This window comes from Bubalus kerabau, chromosome 16 (genome assembly GCF_029407905.1).
Source record: "Bubalus kerabau isolate K-KA32 ecotype Philippines breed swamp buffalo chromosome 16, PCC_UOA_SB_1v2, whole genome shotgun sequence".
In the NCBI taxonomy this organism is placed as follows: Eukaryota; Metazoa; Chordata; class Mammalia; order Artiodactyla; family Bovidae; genus Bubalus; species Bubalus kerabau.
Genome location: NC_073639.1, coordinates 73,520,327 through 73,536,588, shown reverse-complemented (window position 1 = coordinate 73,536,588; position 16,262 = coordinate 73,520,327). Strand labels below are relative to the sequence as shown.

The window sequence follows — 16,262 nt, the reverse complement described above, 5'->3', positions numbered from 1 at the left end:
AATGGCAAGCCACTCCAGTATTCTTGCCTGGAAAATTTCATGGGCAGAGGAGCCTGGTGGGCTACAGTCTATGGGGTCGCAAACAGTTGGACCCGATTGACCATCTATAACCACGACCTTGGGTCACGTCACATTCACAGGGCCTCAAATTTAAAAATTTGAGGCAAAATCCAAATGGAGTTTAGAAGCTTGAAGAAAGAAAACATCAAATTTTACAAATTTTATCTATTTCCCAGACCACACCACTTGGTATATTTGTATAAATCTTGTAATTATCCTGTGAGGACACAATACGAAATTTGTGTATACATATTAAAAGCTCAAACGTGTTAAATGTGCGTTTTATTTTTATTTTTTGGTGGCACCCCGCGGCATACGGGATCTTAGCTCCTCGACCAGGGATCGAACCCGCGTTCGGTGCTGAGGAATTGTGGAGTTTTAACAACTGGGCCGCCAGGGAGGTCCCTAAATGGGCATTTAAAATATACAGAACACGAGTTCTGTAACTCTGCTTGGGCTTTCGTCATTTTTCAACCCTCTTCTAAGGCTCAGAAAGTATAAGCGGCGTCTCGAATCTCTCCACCTTTGGGAGGAAAAAGGTCGGCTCGTGCTCTACGTATACCCGGTAACAGCCAATGGACACAAGGCAAAGCCAATAGTGGAGAGCAGCCTCATTTACCGCCCAGGCAGCCTCTCAGACGACCGAGGCTAGTTCCGACGACGCCCAGCAACCGCTACCATAACAACGCAACCCGCTCCCTCACCACGGAACTCGGTTCCCCTCTGCATCCCAGAAGGCGCTGCGCCGCCTCTAAGCCTTCCGCCCCCTTCCATCCCAACATGCAACGGGGCTCAAACGTCAGCGCGCGTCATCAGGATGGTTATAAAAATGCCCGAATATCCCCCTTTACTTAAACATTAAAAATGCCTGTAAGAGGCTCATAGATAGCAAAGAGCCCGAAAGATCAGTCTTAGCGATTTTTTTTTTCAGACGGTTTAGTTGTAAATTTCAGGAGAAATGTTCCATCTTTCCCCAGATTCGCTCAGGCACTTCGTTGGGCAGCCCGTGCAGGCAGGCGGCGTGGGGGCCTCGGGGCCCTACTCGGGGCACGTGTGGGAGGAAGTGGCGGTGTCTGTCCGCGCGGCGCCTGTAGACCATCCAGCGTGGAGCCATGGGAGGCCTGGAGAAGAAGAAGGTGATGGGCGAGAGGCCGGGGCAAGGGGCTGGGGCTGCCCCAGGAGGTGGGGGACGGGAGCGATGGAGCCTGGGGATTCCCCGCCCTTGGACCCTCGTGGGTGCAGAAGCGGCTGGGATCAACACGACAGGAGACAGCAGCCAGAAGGGATCCAATGATGGGCCGGGACGGCAGTACTCGCTGTGAAATCTGAAAAAGAAACCTGGGGTAGAGCTGTGAAAGAGAGTTGAGGTTACCAGGCAAAGCTCCACCCCAAAACAGGCCGAGCTGGCCTTTTCATTACTGAAAGTGATGAGCCTTATGTAGAGCTCACCGTTTTGTCGAGTTCATCGTCTCTGAGACTAGTGACTCCCTTTTTCTGTTGAATCAGGCCTTGTTCTAGACATTGGGGATGGAGACATAAACAACCAGATGTGGTCCCTGCCTTGCCGGAGTTCAGTTTCTTGTGGGGAAGTTGGACACTAAAGTAAACAATCAAATGAAATGGTCACAAACAAGCCTGGCAGGGGAAGTCTAAGTGCCAAGGTCCTTAGATGGAAAGGGCTCATTGTGTGCAAGAAATGCAACGATATCAGGATGGCCCAGGAATAAGTAAACCAAGGGAAGAGTGGCATCTGGTGAAGTTGGGGTTGAACAGGGACCGGGTCATGCAAGGCTGTCAGGCACAGTGAGGAAACGATTTTATTCAAAGTGCAGTAAGAATCAACTAAAGGGAGAGAATGTAATTTATTTTTCAAGGAGTTGTTCTTGTTGCTGTATGGAGAATCCTCTTGGTTGTAGGAAGAGATTAGAGAGGGGATGAGGAAGATATAGTTGCCTTAATTGTTTCTTTCAGCTTGAAAGTTTCTACCGCAGATTTGTTGTTTGTTTGACTGCACCTGGTCTCAGTTGCAACTTGAGGAATCTTCTTTATGGGATGTGATATCTTTAGTTGCCGCATGGCAACCCACTCCAGTACTCTTGCTTGGAAAATCCCATGGACGGAGGGGCCTGGTGGGCTGCGGTCCATGGGGTCGCTAGGAGTTGGACACGACTGAGCGACTACACTTTCACTTTTCACTTTCATACATTGGAGAAGGAAATGGCAACCCACTCCAGTGTTCTTGCCTGGAGAATCCCAGGGACGGGGGAGCCTGGTGGGCTGCCATCCACCAGGGGCCGCACAGAGTCAGACACGACTGAAGCGACTTAGCAGCAGCAGCAACAGTGAACTCTTAGTTGCATGTGGAATCTAGTCCCCTGACCAGGGATCGAACCTGGGCCCCCTGCATTGGGAGCATGGAGCCTTAACCATGGGACCACCCAGGCAGGTCCTGACTGCCAATTTGTTTTTAACCCAGCAGGCCTTGAGCACCAAAGATACAAGATAGCAAACCTGAGCTTGAGACACAGATGCAGACATGTCAGTGGATCATGACAATTTTTAAAGCTGTGACATTTAAAATTTGACATTTGAGCCAGATAACTGTTGTGGGGAGGCTTATGCTGTGTGTTTGTAGGATGTTTAGCAGCGTTCCTGACCTCTTACCCACTAGGTGCCAGTAGCACCTAACAGCCCCAAGTGCAGAATCCATCCCCCTGTACACCCGGGGAGAAAAGTCACCCCAGTTATCTTTGATTATCTCCTTAAGATTTGAAGGACAAGAATGGTGACAGTGTGGCATAGGGCAGTGGAAAACAGTTTTAACAAAAGCAGAAAGTCATCTTTGTGTCCCCAGGATTTGGCATGGGCCTGATCCCCAGTAGACAGGTAATAAATGTCTAAGGTTATGAATGAAGGCAGGGCATGTTTTGTGACTTTGGGGTTAGTCATAACAGACCCCTTAGGACGCTACGGGCTTATCCCTTTAGAGCTGGACCTGGCCATGGAGGCCTACGCTGTCGTAATCCCGCAGAAGACCTCGTTGGGAAAGGATGTGCTTGGTTACATTAGGGAGCTGGTACAGTGTGCTGCTGGTCTGTTGGGATACAGAGCTTTGAGTGAGGCTGCATCTAGCGCTGCACACACCCAGGTGATTGCACAAGACCATATGGTCCAGGGGGCAGGTAGAGACCAGGCCTTTTGTCTTGTATTACCCTCCTAGCATCTAGCTAAGTAAACACTTGGAACATAGCATAGGTCTTATGATTGTCTGTTGAATGAATGAATGACTGGGGAAGGAAGGAGGCTGTGAGGCTGTGTGGCTTAGATTGTGCATTTTCAACCAGACAGTGTCATCTCCAAGGGAACAGGAATTGGTTGGAGGACATGTTAGATGTTACAATGATGTGTGCCCCTCTGAAGGACCACATTACTTAAAGAGAGCTGTAGTATATCTATGGTGTTAACATTTTGGGAGGCTGTGAGAGAGGGTGATGAAAGGGAAGAAGAGGTCTAACAAGGCCTCCAGTGGTGGAAAGGGTGGTTATAATGAAAAAGAAGTTGAGAACCCTGGCTTAGTGGACGAGGCACTCAGGCTCTGGACTTGAACCTAGGTCTGAATGCAGCCCCAGCTCTTAGAAAGCTGTGTGACCCAGGTAGGTTATTTTTCTGAGCCTGTTTTCCCCCCGTGTGAAATGAGAATTTTAATGGCACCCACTTCACAGTGTTGTGGGGATTAAATGAAGTAACGTGTGCAAGTCAGTAATCATCATGGTCGATACTTAGAGCTACTGCCAAGGGCTTGGCGTGGCACCTGCTCCACAGCAACCTCACGGTGCCCGCATCACACAGATGTGTGTGCCCTCCGTGCTAACAGCTGTAAGGACTGTGCGGGCACGCTCCCTCCCCGCGGCCTGTTGGCCATGAATCCAGAGCAGAAGTCACCTTTTGCATGAGGAATGTCCAGAAGTGGCTGTCCGTCACTGCAGCCATTGCTAATGGAGAATTGATTTTCCTCCCCAAGTATGAACGAGGTTCTGCCACCAACTACATCACCCGAAATAAAGCCCGGAAGAAGCTGCAGCTGAGCCTGGCCGACTTCAGGTGAGCAGTATGACCATTTTGCCTTCTTATCATTCGGGTGTTCACTGGAGTAGCTCTTCGAATTTCCCTCAAGGGCTTTTCTTTTGCATTCACAATTTGAGTGACTGTGGTGTAAGAATCCTAGCTTTCGGTCTGTCTCAGGTCTCAACACCCCTTTTTTCCTCAGCTTAATCATTCTAGCTTTCGATTTAATGTGAGAGACGTGGGACTCTTCCTTCTAAACACTGAAACACTTAGAGGCCATTGTAGGGTTATTTATTGATCTAATATCAATGCTGTGTCCCAGGGAGTAGGGAGGTCTGGGGAGAGGGAGAGAGACTGGGCAGTAGCCAGTTGTGTGGAGCAGCCAGAATACACAGCATTTATTGATTAAGTTAATCATCTTAGACCAGTGTGATGCCCTAAAATTGATTGTAATAGCATCATCAAAGATTACTAATCACAGATCACCATAGCAAATATAATAATGAGGAAAAGTTTGAAATAGTGTGAGAATTAGCAGAATGTTTCAGAGGCATGAAGTGAGCAGATGTTGGCTCTGATAGACTTGCTGAATGCAGGGTTGCTCAAACCTCCAATTTGTTTTTGTTTTTTTTTTTTAAAAGCTGTATATGTGAAGTGCAGCAAATGCAGCACAGTAAAACAAGGTGTGCCTGTGTGTGGCTGAAACACTGATTTCTCAGCAAGGCCTTTCTTGGTTCCCCTTGCTTAAAGAGGTACCTGCAGTTGGCCTCTGTCCATATTCCTACTAGTCTCCTTTCTGGTGCTTCAGACATTTTGCATGTGTTTGTCAGGAACTTGTGACGGTCAGGCTCCTACCTGGGGATGTGAGCTTTCCCAAGGGCAGGGCTCCTGTGTTCCTTGTTCACTGTGGTTTTCCAGGCCCAGCATGGCCAGTGCTCAGCATGTTTGCTGATAGAAGGAGTGGCATTTGTCTTCCAGGCGTCTGTGCATCCTGAAGGGCATTTATCCCCATGAACCCAAACACAAGAAGAAGGTTAACAAGGGCTCCACGGCAGCCCGAACCTTTTACCTCATCAAAGATATAAAGTTCCTCCTCCACGAACCCATCGTCAACAAGTTCCGGGAGTACAAGGTGAGGCTGGGCTCCAGGGCCTGCAGGGGGCCCTTCCGAGCTCTATGGAGACCTGCTAACACTGATCTTGGGCAGGTCGTTTGATCTCTGTGAGCAAGTCTCTACAAAGGGTGAGGTAATTCTACCTCCAAATTGTGTCGGGGGAATTGACTGAGCTCTTTCTGTGTGGAAATCATTTACACAGAACCTGACCAATGATTAACACTTTACTTGTCATACCTTTTCCCTAGTTCTTTTGGGAAAAAGTAAATTAATTGCCTGTGAGGTAAAGATTGTAGTCTTTCAGGGTCTCTCTGGTGTATTTTCTGCTCAAAGAACCCCATCTGATTCAGATTCTTTCTGAAATTGCTCCCAGGAGATCAGGCTTTTCATTCCGCAAATAGAAACCATTAAATGCTTAAATACCATAGGGAAAGTAGAGATCTAATTATACCAAACACAAATAATTGAAAGTAGACTGCTGGTACTGGAGCCTTTGCCGAGCGACAGGGCCAGGCTGAGGGGTGCAGCTGCTGGTGGCCCTCTCCGCAGAGCCCACCGAGGTGCAGCTGGGGTATGTGGCCTCCTGAGTTCACGACAGTGGGCCCCTCCTGGGACTGGTCACTGCTCACGACCATAGTGGAGGGTGCCTCCGAGCATCTGGGGAGCACAGAGGACAGGCCTGCCCTGAAGTGCTCAGAGGGCGCCAGCTGGTCAGTGAAGAGGGCTTTCCAGGGCCACCATTGGCCTCGTGTGTTTCCTCCTGTGGCCCAGTTCCACACGTGGGCCCATGGCTTGTTTTCACAGACACACGGGCTGGTGTTTCTGGCCTGACCTCCTGGCCCTGAACTGCCTCACTTTTTGGTTGGAAAATAGGGCTGAAAATGTCAGACTTTCATGTAAACACGTGGAGTCGCACATCTGAGTGCTTATCCCTGTTCACCCGTCAACACTGTGGCAGGCTGGGTTGGGTTCGCTGCTCCATGGAGGTGGCCGAGGGGGCAGATGGTGCCGGCAGACAGCAGTGGTTGGCTTCTGGTAGCCTCGGGAGTCCCCCCAAAGCTGAGCATCCCTCCCCCACAGAAGGGCTGTCCAGGAGCCCCTGGCCCGCATCAGCAGTCTCCTCCTCCCCCAGGTGTTCGTCCGGAAGCTGCGGAAGGCCTATGGGAAGAGTGAGTGGAACACGGTGGAGCGTCTGAAGGACAACAAGCCCAACTACAAGCTCGACCACATCGTCAAGGAGCGGTGAGCGGAGCTGTGGCCCGGCGCTGGGGGCACAGAGGGGAACGTGGCCGAGACCCCACCCCCAGAGCCAGGAAACAACTCCATGTTGTTCTAATGGTTGCAAGTCCACACCCTGTGGTGTGCCATGGGGGATGCTCTCTGTGAAGGGAACTGGATGACACACGTGAGTTACAGGCTGATCAGAGGAGGTGTCTGCGGGCAGACCTCTGAGACAGCCAGGGGAAGCGTAGTTCAGGAAGAGCAAACAGCGAGTGCATCTTGGTGAGAGAGAGCCAGGGTCCTGGGGCGCACGCATGCACGGTCAGTCCTGGAAGTGTGGCTTGACGCCTCTGACGTCAGCCGTTTCTTGCCCATCCTTCTCCACGGTCCCCCTCCGTCACTGACTAACTGGGGGGACGCTTGGTAGTGTCTGGAGACACTTCCGGTTCTCATGACTAGGATGGCAGGGGGGTCTCCTAGTATTTAGGGGCCACAGATGCTGCCCAGCCCCCTGTGGCACACAGGGCAGTCCTCGCCGCCCAGAACAACCTGGCCCAAAGTGGCAGCTGTGGTGAGATTCAGAAACCCGGGGCTCCCTGAACATGTGTCTTTCTCTTGGGGGCTATTGGCCCGGGAGCACTCAGCTCCGGGCCAGATGGACTTGGTCTTGTTAGTCGGGCCAGCCCTGGGCCAACCAGCTGAGCAGCAGCCCCAGCCTGGGAGCTCGACAGCAGGCGTTCTCACCCCAGCCCTGCGGCTGCAAGCTGGGCAAGCCCAAGAACAGCTCCTGCTCCTAGCGGGTCCTCCGCTAACAGAGAGCTGGCGAGTGTGACACAGCTGTCCTGTGGAAGGAATGCAAACAAAAAGGTGCACAGGAAAAAAGCAGGTGTCTGGATTCACAGGCGCACCAGGTGGCAGTGTGATGGTGCTCGCGTCTGCGGCACCCCTCCTCAGCCGTGGCTCAAGAATGAGCGGCGGGTGGTGTTTCTAGGAAGGGCTCGGTGGTGCGGGTGGTCTGTGAGGTGGAGAGCGAGGGGACTTGGAAACGTCCAGGGGCTGACCGAGGCGCAGGCCTCTGAACCCGGAAGCCGAGCACCTCTCCTGTTGTCTCGCGAGAGGCCCCCCGCAGGCCTTTCCTCTGTCTCGGGCTGTGCCTGAAGGCCCGGCGCCCCTCCTGACCCTCGGAGCTAAGCGGGCTCGTCCTGGTTCCGTGGTTCCTGCCAAGGCCACAGGGAAGCCGGTGCTGCCAGCCCCCGGGGCGTGGCCCGGCTCCCCGTCCAGGAGATGGTGGTGGCCTGGCCGGGCCTGGCGTGGGGAACGGGGCCTCTGGGGTGGCTGACAGGTGGGGGCAGCGGGGTCGGAGGCCCCCCGGGAGCACAGGCGGAGCGGCCTCTTGAGCACCGCCCCCCCGGCCGTGCAGGTACCCCACGTTCGTCGATGCGCTGCGGGACCTGGACGATGCCCTGTCCATGTGCTTCCTCTTCTCCACCTTCCCGCGGACCGGCAAGTGCCACGTGCACACCATCCAGCTGTGCCGTCGGCTGGCCGTGGAGTTCATGCACTACGTCATCGCCGCCCGTGCTCTGCGAAAGGTGAGCCAGGCCGCCGGGCGGGGCCCTGCCCCACCACCACCGCCCGGGGGCCTCACACCGTCCCTGCTCCTCCGCAGGTCTTCCTGTCCATCAAAGGCATCTACTACCAGGCCGAGGTGCTGGGCCAGCCGATCGTGTGGATCACGCCCTACACCTTTTCCCATGACGTGAGTGTTTCCCCGGGGAGGGTTTGCGGGGCCGTGGCTCCCTCTCCAGTTCCTAGAGGGAGTGGGCGGGGAGGGGATCGTCCTGTCCTGCAGAACCAGCTGGGGTCTTGAGTGCCTGCCGGATGGGGTGGTGAGGGTTGGGGGGGAGAGTGTGGTAAAAGGAGCCTGAGCCAGCCTGGCTGCCGTACCTGCTGGCTGGTTGGCCTCAGCACGTTCCCCTACCTCTCTGTGCCATGTTTAATAAGGGGCCTGCACTTCTAAGCCTTTGTCATGAGGATTTGAGGGAGAAGAGCTCTCACAGTGCCTGGTCCTCAGGGGTCGCGGAAAGAAGAGTGAGCAGCGGCCAGGCCGAGTGCGCCTGTGTGCACGGTCTTACGCAGAGCCCAGCCTGCCTCCGACCCTTGGGGTCCTCACTCTGCTTTCTCTGTCTTTTAGACCAGGGCGGGGGAGGTTTGGGGCAGGATCCATGAGAGGAAATGCTGACTTGGCCTCCACATGAGGCTTGTCAGCCCCATAGGATCACAACTGATTTCTCATGTGGTGGGCCCACGTGGGGCCTGCTTCCTGCTTCATCAGAGACCTGGCTAGATGGTGGGTTTGCTGGCCGGGGAGCAGGTGCTCCAGCCTGAGGTCATAGTCGGGGTCCGCTGGGCCCCTCGCTGCTCCTTACTCTGGGCTGGGCTGGGGTGGCGCCACTGGCCAGAAGCCCTCTGAGGCCCGGCAGTGGGGATCAGCGGCAGCCTCCGTGGGTAAGAGGTGCTTGGCTCCCAGCAGCCCCTGTGTCTGCTGCAGGGGCCGGCGTGTGCAAGTCCGTGCTCTTCCCTGTTTATGCCCTGCCCCATCCCTCCTCTCCACCGTCCTTCCTGCCCACCCGCCCTCCTTCCCCAGCCCTCCCTCTCCTTCCTGCTCTCTGATGTCCCACCCCCGTGCTGCTCAGACTGGCCTTTGTCTGTCCCGCGGGGGTGAATAGGGCCCTATGGTGGCTGGCCTCCACACAGCTGGCGCTGGGGGCACGGGGGAGGGCACAGGCCTCCCCTTCCTCCTTCCTCTCTGGCGAGCTCACTGACGCTGCCTCCACCCAGCAGGAGGATGGGGGCCCCGGGCTGGGTCAGAGCTGGGGCCCTCATGTGCCCCCCCCAACGCCTGCACACAGCCAGTGCTGGGCTCCCAGCAGCAGGACCCAGGCAGGTAGTGGGGTTCAGGGGGCTTCCGGGCCATGGGGGAGTTGCTGCTCACATGCCCCCAGGCCTCTGGAAGGACCGAGGTATCAATGGGGGGACAGATGGGACTGTGCTCTGTGTTTTTGCCCAGGCAGGTAGCATTTCTCAAGAGCACCCTGAGGCTGGGCCAGGTGGCCGCGGCCTATCCTGGGTCCTTGGGCTGTGCCTTTGGTTTGGGCCTGAGGCAGGGTCATTAGATTCTGAGTGTTGGTCCTAAGGGTCCCACCAGGGCTTGTGGGTGCAGTGTGCCATCCGCCCACTGCCCCAACTGCCCCCACCCAGGCAGGTGGGCTGTTTCAGGGCTGCCTTACCCAACTGGCCCCCAGGTGCTCACGGGCTAGCCCCGGAGAAGACAGTAAATGAAAACTGTGAGCTGGGCAGTGGAGCAGGCATGAGTGACCTCTGCAGGGATGGAAGTCTGACCTGCAGAGTGAGGGGGCAGTGGGCATCAGCCAGTCCTGGGCACCTCAAGACAAAGGCTTCCTTTTCTCACCACTAGCGGGGATCTGGCTCTGGCCTCCAGGACAACCCTTGGGACCCTTGTCCAGAGCCTGACTGGTACCCAGGATGCTCCTGGGTGGGGCCCCCTGGACTCTTCCCGAGGGGCCGAGGTCTGAAGGCAGGGCGGCCCCGAGGGCCCTCCTGGTGCTCGGGCGGCCAGAGCCCCCGCCCCGGGTGGTGGTCCATGTGCTCCTTGCACTGACCCTGCCTCCACGCCTGCTGCGTCCGCAGCACCCGACAGACGTGGACTACAGGGTCATGGCCACGTTTACCGAGTTCTACACCACCCTGCTGGGCTTCGTCAACTTCCGCCTCTACCAGTCTCTCAACCTGCACTACCCGCCCAAGGTAGGCCCTTCCCCCGGCCGGGCCGGGGGGCCCAGCCTCTCTGCCCGCAGGGAGGTGGGGGCTGGTGGGGGCTGGGGCTTCCCCTTCCTCTGACCGTCCCCCCACCCCGCCTCCAAGCTCGAGAGTCAGATCCACACAGAAGCGAAGACCAGCGAGGACGCCTACGCGCTGAACTCAGAGAGCTCTCTGGAGGTGAGAGGGGCTTCCAGCGCTGGCCCTGCGTCCCCCAGAACCCAAGCCCACTGACGGCTGTCCCAGAGCGGTCAGTGCTCCCCCTCCCCACGCTGCCCTCACCCCTGCCCGTGAGCAGCGTCTCTACAGCCCCACTTGTCTCCACAGAAACTGGCCGCCCTCAGTGCCAGTCTGGCCCGTGTGGTGGTGCCCACGGAGGAGGAGGAAGCTGAGGCGGACGAGTTTCCTGCTGATGGGGTGAGCGCTGTGCGGCCTTCTGGAGGCGGACCGGGGGCCCTGAGGGGTTTAGGAGGAAGCTGGAGGGGGGGCTCGTCTCCAGCCTCTGCCTCCCGTGGGGGTGCGGGCGGGCCCGACAGCGTGAGTGGCCCCTCCTCTTGGCAGGAGATGGCGGCACAGGAGGAGGACCACAGGAAGGAGCTGGAGGCGCAGGAGAAGCACAAGAAGCTCTTCGAGGGCCTGAGGTTCTTCCTGAACCGCGAGGTGCCCCGCGAGGCCCTGGCCTTCGTCATCAGGTGGGGGCCTGCCCGTGCCAGCCGGGTCCCACTCTGGACTGGGGACCCTGGGGGAGCGAACCGGTGTGTCCTGGGAGGGTGAGCTTATGCCTGAGGACCCTCGTGGGCTCCCCCTGTGCCTGTAGGAGTTTTGGGGGCATCGTGTCCTGGGACAAATCTCTGTGCATCGGGGCCACCTATGACGTCACAGACCGCAGCATCACCCACCAGATTGTCGACCGGCCTGGGCAGCAGACCCCGGTCATCGGCAGGTAGGCCCCCGAGGCCCTCTTCTTCCTCCGCGTGTTTGGGTTTCTGGGGGCAGAGGTCTGTGTCCAGGGCCCTGCAGATGCAGCTGGGTCCTCGGGGGGCCCCGTGACTCTTCTCCACTCTTGCCCTGCGCCAGGTACTACGTGCAGCCCCAGTGGGTGTTTGACTCAGTGAATGCCCGGCTCCTCCTCCCCGTGGCAGACTACTTCCCCGGGGTGCAGCTGCCCCCACACCTCTCACCCTTCGTGACAGAGAAGGAAGGCGATTATGTGCCCCCGGAGAAACTGAAGCTACTGGCCCTGCAGCGGGGCGAGCACGCAGGTGCGTGGAGGAGGCTGGACCGGGCGGGCTGGGCAGGCTCCTCCAGGCTGGCCTCGGCTCCCGGGGCTCAGCTGGCTGCTTTCCTGGTTGGCTACGGAGGTGGCACGTTCCAGAGAACTGGGCAGTTAGTGGGGACACAAAACCTTGTAACCCCTCCTTGGAGTAACACGGTTTAGGAGGAGGAGGTGTTGTGTCCTGGAGTCTCGTGTCACTTGATGTCCAGGGAAACTGAGCAGAATGGTCTGGAAGTTTCCGTGGGAGGCAGCAGAGCTGAGGGGTGGGGGGCCTGGAGCTTGCTCTGAAGGCATCTGGGCCCGGGGGGAGGTGCCGGGGGGCCGTGGCTGAGCCAGCCCTGCTCTGCCCCTGGAAGGTCTGTATGGGTGCAGGTTCTCACACCGCAAGGGGAAGAGCAGACCCCCAGGGTACAGAATTCTTGGTTCTTTGTAGGAAACTTGAATGAATCTGAGGAGGAGGATGAGGAGGAAGATGACGGTGATGGCGAGGAAGAGGGAGAAAAAGAAGAGGAGGAGGAGGACATGGAGGCTGATTCGGAGAAGGAGGAAGAGGCCCGGCTAACCGCCCTGGAGGAGCGGAGGCTAGAGGGGAAGACGGAGGCCCAGCTGACCGCCCCGGAGGAGCGGAAGCTGGAGGGGAAGACGGAGGCCCGGCTGACCGCCGCGGAGGAGCAGAGGCTGGAGGGGAAGGTACCGGGGTGTGGATCAGGGTCTCAGCCCGGGAAGCGGCCCCACGCCCACCCCCAGCCGTCTTGGTGCCAGAAGGGCGGGAGCCAGAGGGGGCTGGAGATGGAGTGTGGGGTCAGCCTGTCCCCAGCAGCATCTTCCCTGTGTCCCCAGAAGCCCAGGGTGATGGCAGGCACAGTGAAGCTGGAGGACAAGCAGCGGCTGGCCCAGGAGGAGGAGAGCGAGGCTAAGCGCCTGGCCATCATGATGATGAAGAAGCGGGAGAAGTACCTCTACAACAAGATCATGTTTGGCAAGAAGCGCAAAATCCGCGAGGTGAGTCTCCCCGCCCCACCCCGCCAACCTGAGGCTCCAGATGGGGCCTCACAGATGAGCTTCCAGGCCTGTTGGCTCTCCTGGGTGGACTCTGGGCCAAAAAAAAAAATTTTAAGAGAGTACTGTGTACACCAGAACTTGAATGGGTGGGAAGGTGGCTCACACCTCATTGCCTTTACGGTGGTCTGTAGTAACAGCCCCCCAGTTTCCTTTTGTGCATGTACTAACGGGTGTTATTTGGGGGGCATCATGCCATACCTCCTGGAGGAGGGCATGGCAACCCACTCCAGTGATCTTGCCTGGAGAATCCCATGGACAGAGGAGCCTAGTGGGCTACAGTCCATGGAGTCGCTAAGAGTTGGACACGACTGAAGCGACTCAGCACACACGTGCTATACATACAGCACTTCGCTTTACTGCGCTTCACAGATGCAGTGTTTGTTAAAAACACAAGGTTTGTGGCAGCTGTATGTGGAGCAAGTCTGTTTAGTACCATTTTCCCAGTATTTTCTCGTTTCATGTCTCGCTGTCACCAGTGACATTGGTAATTCTCAAAATATTTCAGACTTTTTCATTATTATTATTTGTCGTAGTATGTGTGATCCGTGTTCTTTGATGCTACCATCACTAAAGGACTACAGTTCATTGAAGGCTCAGATGGTGGGGAGTATTTTTTCAGCAGTGAAGTCTTTTTTAATGAATGATGCTACTACCCACTGCTTAATAGACAACAGCAGAGCATAAACAGAACTTCTGTGTGCGCTGGGAAACCAAAACGCTCCTGGGACTCTCTTTATTGTAATGCTTGCTTTTTTGGGGTGGTGGCTGGATTCAAACCCAGAGTATCTCCAGGGTCTGGTCTGCCCGAAGATCATTCTGCTGTGTTTCTCATTTAGTGTGAGCTGTCCATGGCATCATACAGTGCCTGCTGACAGGATTAGACTGTCTCCCTTTTCTAGTCATTCTCAGAAAACACTCTTGAGCACCTCTCCGTCTTACTTCCAAGTGTCTCTCTGCAGGATAAATTCTTAGGTGTGTAATTGCCAGGTGGAAAGACCTGCCTGTTTTGGAAATAGATCATGCCAAATGGCCCAGGCAAAAGACTGCTCCAGGCCGACCCCTCCAGCAGCTCCTGGTGAAGGTTTGAAAGGCCCCTGCTTCCCCAGGCGAAGTGGGTCAATGGGGCAGTGGCCTTCAGCCTTGGGAGCCTGCTGTCCTCCTGGCTTGCTGGTGGCCCGTGAAGTAACAAGAGTCATAAAGGGAGAGTGAAGACCCGATTCCTCACCTGAGGCTCTTTGGATCAATTTGCTTTCTCCCCGTGACGATTTGCCCATTAGCTTTTCTGGAAGCTCTGCTTTTAAGGGGTGGCCTTGAGTAGGAGAAGGGGGAGTCCCCTTCCCGCCCTCCTCCCCCCCATCACAGGTTAATCCTTCCCTTCCTCTTCACAGGCCAACAAACTGGCGGAGAAGCGGAAAGCCCACGACGAGGCTGTGAGATCGGAGAAGAAGGCCAAGAAGGTGCGGGCGCTGTGAGCGGCAGCGGTTTCTCATCAGGCGAGGCCAGCTCACGGCAGCAGGACTGGGCACAGGCACCGGAGGGCCTGGGCATGGTGACGGACCTGGACCACATGTTGTCAGCCCCTCTCCCGCCTCTGCCGGCCCTGGCCTCCGCTCACACTTTCTGGCTGGGCCCACGGGCAGCCCCGGCCTCCCTTGGATGGCGCTCCCAGCAGGTGGCTGCGCAGAGGAGAAGCTTCTCTGTCTGGCCAGACGTCAGGCTCCCAGGAGCCAAGGGCCACGGGATGGGTGTGGGGGAGCCTGACCTGCCCCTCCCTGACCGCTCCCATTCACCCTGGCTTTCCACATCCCCTCCCCCACACTCAGTTGGCCCCATGTGTGATGGGCAGAGGGTGGGGAAGCATTTGTTAATAAACAGCTGGAGTTGTGCAGCCAATTGAGTCCTGTGTTCACAAGCTTTCCTGGGGTTGGAGAAGGGCCACCTTGTACCCTGTGCTCCAGCCCTCGGTTCTCACTGAGAGGGGCCGGTCACTGCCCAGACCCCTCTGGATGTCCGTGGACCCCACATTCCAGCCTGGAGACCTTTCCTCTGTGAAATGCTTCCTCACATGTAAGCTGAGAGTGGAAATTCTGGCGCCTTTGTCCCAGGGCCCTGTGGTGGGTTCAGTGACAGCGCTTTAGAGACTCGCTAGTATCAGGTGTGTCTGGTACGCAAAGTGCTCAGCGCACCCCCAGCGTGACTCTCATTTCCTGCTGCAGTCTGCCCCAGAGGTGAAAGCCAGTGTCTAAGCGTCTGTGGGGCCTGAGTGGAGGGTCCACGGCTTTACCTGGCGGGCTTGTGGGCAGAGCTGCCGGGGACCCCCAGTGTGGCTCTGCCAGCAGCCCGGCTTATAACCTGGGCCGGGCCATCCTTACAGCTTCCATTTGACTCTGGCAGTGCCCCATCTGGACTGCCAGTACCTCATGGCAGAGCCAGGGCCAAAATCAGGGGGCATGGGATGGTCACCTAATCCCTCCCAGGTCAGGCAGGGAGATTCTGAGCCTGCCCCAGCCCCGCTCTGTCTACTGTAGGCCGCGTACTGTCAGGAGCAGGGCCAGGGTGGGGACATGGGAGTTTGGAACTGGGCTTCTCCTTGCCCAAATCCGGGTGCCTGAGGGCCTTGGTCTTCCGCCCTTCACTCTGTAGAAGCGCCCGGGCTCTACAGAGGTCTTCAGGGCAGTGGCTTGAGACCCAGAATGTGCAGGGGGAGGCAGGAGCTTGGGCAGCCTCTCTGGCTGAGGCCGAGGAGAAGCCTGGGCTCCTGGCCCTCGCTGTGGGTGTCCAAAGTGAGCCATTCCACTGACATGCTTCCTAGTGGGGGAGGGGGGTCTTCTAGGGTCAGGGCCTCTGGAACCAAAGTCTGCAGCCTGAGGGAATACCTTGAGCGTGCTTGGGTGCATGTGCACCCCAGCGCCGTGGAGGCTGGAGAGCCAGCAAGCCCATCAGATACGGAAAAGTTCCTGGCAGTCATGCTGATGTGGAATTTTCCCCATTCCAGAGTCGCCCAGTAATGGCGGGGGCAGTGGGGCTCTGACGTGGCTTATGCCCCACTGGGTGACCGGCTGGTTTCGCACTGCCCACAGCTGGAGCTGAGCATTCCCAGCTCCAGGCGGGCATGAGTCCCCTTCCTTGGGCCTGATCCTCTGGGGTGAAGGAGGAAAGCCTAGGACTGGGAAAAGTCAGATCCTGAATGGGGTGCCCACATCCTGATGCACTGTGCCCTGCCGGGGACCTTGGGGAGGTGGGGTCAGCCCCTACTCCACATTTCAGATGCCAAAAAAACACGTGTCCTCAGTTTGCACTGACTCTGGAGCCAGAGGCAGTACCTTCCATTGAAGATAAGTTAAGCAACTAGAGTAGCCGCCTTCTCCCCAGAGCTGGGCTGCCCTCACCATCACCACGCCACCCCGTTCCCCAGGCACCCTCGAATCCCCTCCGGGGCCGGGAGATCGGCTGAGCCTCAGGGTCCGGCGGCGGGACAATGGCCCCGTTGGCGCATCCGAGACAAACGCGCCTTGTTGGGCCCGCGGCGGGGGCGCGACGCTGCGCCCCGGCGCGCTGAATGCGGCTTCTGTGCGCCCGGGGCGGGCGCGGAGGGCCGGGGAGGGGGCTGGGGCCCGGGGCACC

At 57.2% G+C, this 16,262-nt stretch overlaps 1 protein-coding gene across 3 annotated transcripts; it reads left to right on the top strand.

Annotated features, from left to right (window-relative positions):
- The first annotated feature begins 1,045 nt into the window (after window positions 1–1,045).
- PES1 (pescadillo ribosomal biogenesis factor 1) lies at window positions 1,046–14,531 on the top strand. Of its 3 annotated transcripts, none has more exons than XM_055550300.1 (15): window positions 1,046–1,196; window positions 4,082–4,161; window positions 5,104–5,257; window positions 6,372–6,481; window positions 7,881–8,052; window positions 8,130–8,219; window positions 10,172–10,288; window positions 10,406–10,480; window positions 10,628–10,717; window positions 10,862–10,992; window positions 11,118–11,243; window positions 11,378–11,562; window positions 12,010–12,266; window positions 12,420–12,578; window positions 14,027–14,531. In XM_055550300.1, exons 1-15 carry the CDS (start codon window positions 1,173–1,175, stop codon window positions 14,108–14,110), a joined length of 1,854 nt encoding a protein of 617 aa, XP_055406275.1. In that variant the 5' UTR covers window positions 1,046–1,172; the 3' UTR covers window positions 14,111–14,531. The 3 variants fall into 3 exon arrangements, with proteins under 3 accessions (XP_055406275.1, XP_055406274.1, XP_055406273.1); XM_055550299.1 differs by having other exon boundaries at window positions 1,047–1,196; window positions 10,865–10,992; window positions 12,417–12,578; XM_055550298.1 differs by having other exon boundaries at window positions 1,047–1,196; window positions 12,417–12,578.
- Window positions 14,532–16,262: the final 1,731 nt, after the last annotated feature.